General features: G+C 36.5%; 1 protein-coding gene across 1 annotated transcript; it reads right to left on the reverse strand.

Annotated features, from left to right (window-relative positions):
- Positions 1-1,057: 1,057 nt before the first annotated feature.
- On the reverse strand, positions 1,058-4,741 carry LOC105132762 (Protein kinase superfamily protein). Its single transcript, XM_011036430.1, has 7 exons — positions 4,290-4,741; positions 3,960-4,187; positions 3,495-3,830; positions 2,674-3,229; positions 2,360-2,546; positions 1,912-2,278; positions 1,058-1,429 (listed from the first exon to the last, which is right to left on the reverse strand). Exons 1-7 carry the CDS (start codon positions 4,599-4,601, stop codon positions 1,301-1,303), a joined length of 2,115 nt encoding a protein of 704 aa, XP_011034732.1. The 5' UTR covers positions 4,602-4,741; the 3' UTR covers positions 1,058-1,300.
- Positions 4,742-6,022: the final 1,281 nt, after the last annotated feature.

Here is a 6,022-nt window from a genome sequence, read left to right on the forward strand (position 1 = left end):
TTGCTGATCGTCTCCTGGAGCGGGTCTGCCATTTATGACGTGAACTCACGTCAGAGTCTATTTCCTACGATAATCGAAGAACAGCCATCTCTTACTGTGACTGTAGCCCTTCTACATCTCTTGTAAAATGGTGCAAGGTCTACCAACGGGCAACAGGTCCAATGGTTCGTAGCCAATATTCAGCTAGACTCCACAGCAGAGTCCAATGCATTCTAATGGTGTTGAGTGCAGTTCTGGTTTCGGGAATAATTATTTTGAGCTTTGAAGAGGATCTTTTTCACGAAGCTTATGTCTTTCAATTACGTTGCTAAAGTTAGTACGGAGTCATGCTCATTGCAGAATATACCACGGGGAACTTCAACAACCCAGTGAGAATGGATAGTCGCCTGTTATACTGAAGTAGTTAGAGGTGAAATTAAAAACAAAAGAAGTTGGATCTACGCTTTTTGCAGGACGTTCCGCCAAGAAACTTCAACAGCTCGATGAGAATGAAATTTGTTTGCATAAAATATAGTTTTTGCAGTTCGTAAGAATCGGCAAGAGCTGATGGATTCATTCATGCTCATTTGGGTTTAAAAGCCAAAATGCAACTCAGCTCTCACACAACACAATTTTTGAAAACCAGACATGACACTAATATTTATTTCTTAACCACGAGAAACATTTAAAAATAAAATCATTCTTCTATATTTATAGGAGGTCTGACACCAATAAAAAGTACCACATTAACTAGGAAATGAACTTTAAAAATAATAACGAGTCCTAGTAGGAGATTAAATCCGTAGAACATTAGAGTGAAGATTAACACCCACTTGGTTTCATTCCAACAAAGATGCATTTGCATTTTATTTTTTATTTTTTTGCAATTACCCAGTGATTTAGTTAAATCATTTAACAAAATATTTGTTTATAGGTCGTCACATGAATTAACAGAGCGGTAATTATGATATCTCAAAACACATGAATTAACGAAGATTGGTAAAAGATAAATCAAAACACCGTTGGGCTTGTAGTTTAATGGTGCTCCTGCATCCATGTACCCCAATATTTGTTTGTAGAATGCCAATGGTCCATTTCTGCTGCTTTATTAATATATTATCACTTGCATGAATATCCAAGTGCCCTCTTTGAGGAGTTTACAAGTGGTGACGAATACAGGCTTTTTCTCCTTTTGCACTCATTTCAAATGATCCTAAAGTATATTTTTTCATCAAAGAATGGTCGAAATGTATCAATCAATATTTTCCATTCCAAGCATATAACTACATGCATATAGCTTACCCCAATTGTTAGAAACAATTTATGAAATGGAAGTAGAAACTGTGCTCGGTGCTCGAAGAACTTGTTGTAATAATCGTGCTGCAAGCCGTTGTGTGATGCCACCTATAACACGCTCCCCGAGGCTGCGTGTCTCAGGCTGTCGAAGCACCTGCGCATGCACACTTCCCTATTTAGTTTTCACCTCAGGAATGAATGGCTCTTAGTCCACAAAGTTTTCATTTCTATTAATCCATGGAACAGTCAACTCAGATCAACAATCCTTAATCTAGCACTAGTTTGTATTGGTCAGATGAATCAATCACTCCGTTTATGCGTTGTCTAGAATTATATTCTCAACACAAATGTATAGCACCAAAAAGGTTGGGTTTGTCCTCGGGTGAGAGTCCAAGAGGTGAAAAGAGTTAAGAAGTAGCCTTACCAATTTAAGATGTACTGGAGGAAAAATGCTTTTGCAAAAACTGGTGCAAAAGACCTCCAGTTACTTAGATACCAGCCTTAGCAAATATCTTGATCAGATTCTTATACTTCCTAAGCTAGCTAGGTTATTGACAGGATGACGCCCTGCTGAAAAGGTTGCACCTCCATACAAATGTAAGACAATCTTAAGTATGACAAAACAACTGTATTTACCTGTAATATAGGTTGCAAAAGGGCCGGATCAAAATCTTGAGAGGATCGCAGAAGCCCCCATATCCTGAAAACCTGGTCCCGAAGCGCCATCATGCTATCAATTTCAGAATCACTCACTGTGAGAGGTCCAGTTACATTGGCATTAAAGATTAAAGCCCTCACAACATTTGGGATAGAATTGTATGTATCAACTACTGTACTGATCACTACAGCTTCAGTGACACGGACAGCCTCCTTAATAACTAAAATTTGGAGTTCTTCACCATCTGGGCCCAATAATAGCTTCAAAACAGGTTGCAAGGCATCATTTGCAGAGAAGTCCCTATCCTTACTTCCCTGGACAAGTAGGTTTTCAAGTCTATTCCACCTGAATTGAGCAAAACCTTAGGTTCTTGCTATGAGCAGATTCAAATGGAAGCGTAGAATTTAATATTAGCAGAGTACATACCTAAACCTACCATCCTTAAAGAGCAACTCAATAAGAGCATCTCTAAGGTATGGATTTGGATCAGTGAGAAGCCTTTTAGCAAAATATGGATAAGAAGCAGCCAGAACCTTGAAATCAGGATCAGCATAAAGGGCTAGGCCTTCAAGTACAGTGAGTGACCTCAATATCAAAGCGTAATAAGCTGGAACTGCAGGTTAATTGACAAGCCAGACAATCAGATTAGACAAGCACTGCATTCACTGGCTATTTTGTGATCAATTAAATAATTGTGTTGTATTTATCTACGGAAATGTTAAAAAATAAACATAACTTACCATTAAACGGATACTGATAAAAAACAGCACCCAGACCATTCACTAGAGTTTTGAAGTTTAGTTCGCTCACAGTGTAACTGAGAGCATCATCAAAGAAGTTACGCAGTGCTGGAACAATTGGAGACACATCTACATCCCGTGACAAGAAATCTAGAGCATAGTAATCACGGGCCATGGCCTCGTAATCCCTATTAACCATGTGAACCACATGACCAATTATCGCAAATCTTGCTTCTTCTGGGGTCTCACTCATCATTCCAAAATCAAGAAAAGCAAGCTTTCCCTCGGGTGTTGCCAGGAGATTGCCAGGGTGAGGATCTGCATGGAAGTATCCATACTCAAGTAGCTGTCTGAGGCTGCATTGTATACCTGTGTTGACTAGATCCAGAACCTTTAAACCTTGTCTCTCAATAGCATCTTGTTCATTCAACTTGACTCCATCAACCCATTCCATTGTCAACACCTTGCCACTTGTATAATCCCAGAAGATATCTGGAACAAGGATGTCTTCCCTGTCAGCATACAATTTCTTAAACCTCCTTGCATTCTGCCCCTCCTGCAGGATCCTGTTGAAATTAAAATTCAAACCCGAAAGAAAGTCGCAGAGGAAGCTAGGAAAGAAATAGAGTTTTGAAATAAGAAAGGTCATGGAAAATATAAGTGGTGGGCCCAAGTAGTATGCCAGGAAGAAAGAAACCAGAGGGACTGGGATTCTTGTGTTTCCAGCAAGTATAAGGGCATTATAACTTCCAGAGGCATGCATTCCTGAAGTTGTGATGCAATGCAGTGCTAGTACTAGTAAGGATGATGAAAGAAACAACCTGCACATAATTGAGCTCTTGATAAACTCTGCGTGCGAATTCGTCAATGAGAGCAACAACATCACTGGTAATAATGTCTACATATTTGTTGATGAAAAAGCCGAGTCCTCTAATGAGGTAAAAGTCAAGTCCAATAGCTTCTTCGATACCAGGGCGTTGCACCTTGACAGCAACAGTCTGTCCAGAATAAGTAAGTTGAGCTTTGTAAACTTGGCCTAAACTGGCAGCTGCAATTGGAGAAGGAGAAATGGATGAAAAAATCGAGTCGAGTGGGAGACCCAATTCTCTCTCAATGCACGAAAATGCTTCAGCGTCTGGGAATGTAGGCAAAGCATCCTGTTCATTCAGTTCAAAATTGATATTAATGATTGATTGATTGCATATGTTTTTGAATGGTATAGTAACTTGCGAGATGCAAGGCAGCACCCCCATTTATTATTAATATTATGAGAAATAAGAGGATACCTGAAGCTCAGCGAGCTCCTCTAAATACTCAGAGGGGCAGATGTCGGGCCTGGTAGATAACCCCTGCCCTAATTTAACAAAAGTAGGACCCAACCGGGTGAAAATTCTTCGGAGTTCGGCTGCTCGTATACGCTTCTTCTGATCGAACACGCCATTCCTTTTGTCCAGCAATAGTTTCAACCCAAATGAACCCAATGCTGTCAATATCTCAAGAGTTCTTCGCAACACCTTTTTTTTTTCAATCGAATCTCAGATCAATATTCATCATAAAAACACATGTTTAATTGTTTATCTATTTATAACAAAAATTAACTGAATAATCTTGCTTGCCTTGATTGGCCTAGAGCCATATTGAACGGCCAGAACCTCGGGGCTATAGACGGACGCGTTGACGGCACGGGCCATGGCTCTTGCCTCCGCCTGCAGGTCTTCCGTTCGATCACCTCCCACTATTAAATTTGCATCTCGCACTGCAGGACGAATCACTCGAGCTGGAGCTGGTGGTGGTCTCGCTTCCACGACAGCTGCTCGAGCTTCCCTTGCTCTTCTAGTCTTTGGCCTTGAGGCTGAAGTTGGACGGGGACCCAAGGCAAGGGATGAGGAGCAGAAGCACTGGCTACCGGCTGCAACAAAGCTCATCATCGCTTTGGCGCTTTATGCCTATTCTACTCAGTTCCACTTTTCTCAACTGCCTATGCGCTTCAATTTCTCAGTTTCCGTTTTTATTAACTTGCCCAAACATGACTAACTCTTTGATTTTTTTTATTTTTATTTTTATTTTTATTCTAATTCTGGGAGTATATTATAATATTGGTTTGTTTTTCTGGTCGCAAATTGTTGCGTCCTCGTGTCGCCCTCGTAAATCACAACAGCCATCCTAATCTATTCTATCTATCTAACTATATAAAACAGTTGTATTTTATTAAAAATGTTAAAAAAAAGAACACCTCATCTATTTTTATGCCACGATGAATTTTGTTTTTAGCCTTTCAAGTGCAAAATTCGGTATAATTATAAGAGGTGTGGGTTTTTTCATCCAAGACTCAACTATTTATTCTTTTATATATTATTATGAATGGATTGTGAAAAAAATTTTATTTTTTTAATATGGTTTTCAAATTTCTTTCCCCAACAATTTAGTTTTAATTAAAAACTAATTACTTTTAATTTATTATGAAATGATAGGATTTTAAAAAAATGGATCAAAATAAATAAATAAAAAATCAAATATTCATGTTGTGCTATACCTTTCACAAATGATATATTTGGATCCTTAAAATTTAAAAATCATGTAAATTATATAATTTTAACACTTTAATATTTTTTCAATTTAATTTTGATAGAAAAATTTATTTTTATTATTTTTTAGTCATTGATTGAAAGAAGAGAGAGAGAGAGGACATTAAAACATAAAAGTAATTAGTTTTGTTATTTTGACGGTAAAAAAATGAAAGTATCGTTGACACCAATTTAGACCATTGAAACATATAATATTTGTGTCAGATAATTTTATTTAATGAAAAAAGTTTATACTAAGTATTTTTTAGGTTTAAAGTTCATGAAAAAATAATTGTGAACTCATATTGATTTTTTATTTTGCTTTGATTGTTTTTTACGGTGATTTTTAGGCCCTAAACGAATTTATCACAGTCTCTACAATATTTTATTGATGTTTTTCACTAAAATAAGTTGAAAAACTAAAAAACAGATTTTAAAATCAATAAAACTTAAATTCTAATTTTCCAGCTATTATAATATCTAAAATTTAAGAAAATAAAACTATGCATTATTTGAAATTTTACAATTATTCACCTTATTTGCACATAAAAAGTAGTTAAGATTAGACCAAATAGGCTGACCTAACTTGCTAAGTTTGGCAGCACTTTGAACTCTCATTTTTTTATTTTTTCTAAAAATTTCAAATTAATTATTTTTTATAGTTTTTTTCTTAAATTTTTTTAATTTATATTGAAATTAGCCATTTTTTTCTTTTTCATTTTATTTGGAGAGTCTCTTTCAAAAGATTATTTTTCAAGTTATGCATTTAAATTTGAAAAGTTTTT

Source organism: Populus euphratica, unplaced genomic scaffold (genome assembly GCF_000495115.2).
Source record: "Populus euphratica unplaced genomic scaffold, PopEup_1.0 scaffold68.1, whole genome shotgun sequence".
Taxonomy (NCBI): domain Eukaryota; kingdom Viridiplantae; phylum Streptophyta; class Magnoliopsida; order Malpighiales; family Salicaceae; genus Populus; species Populus euphratica.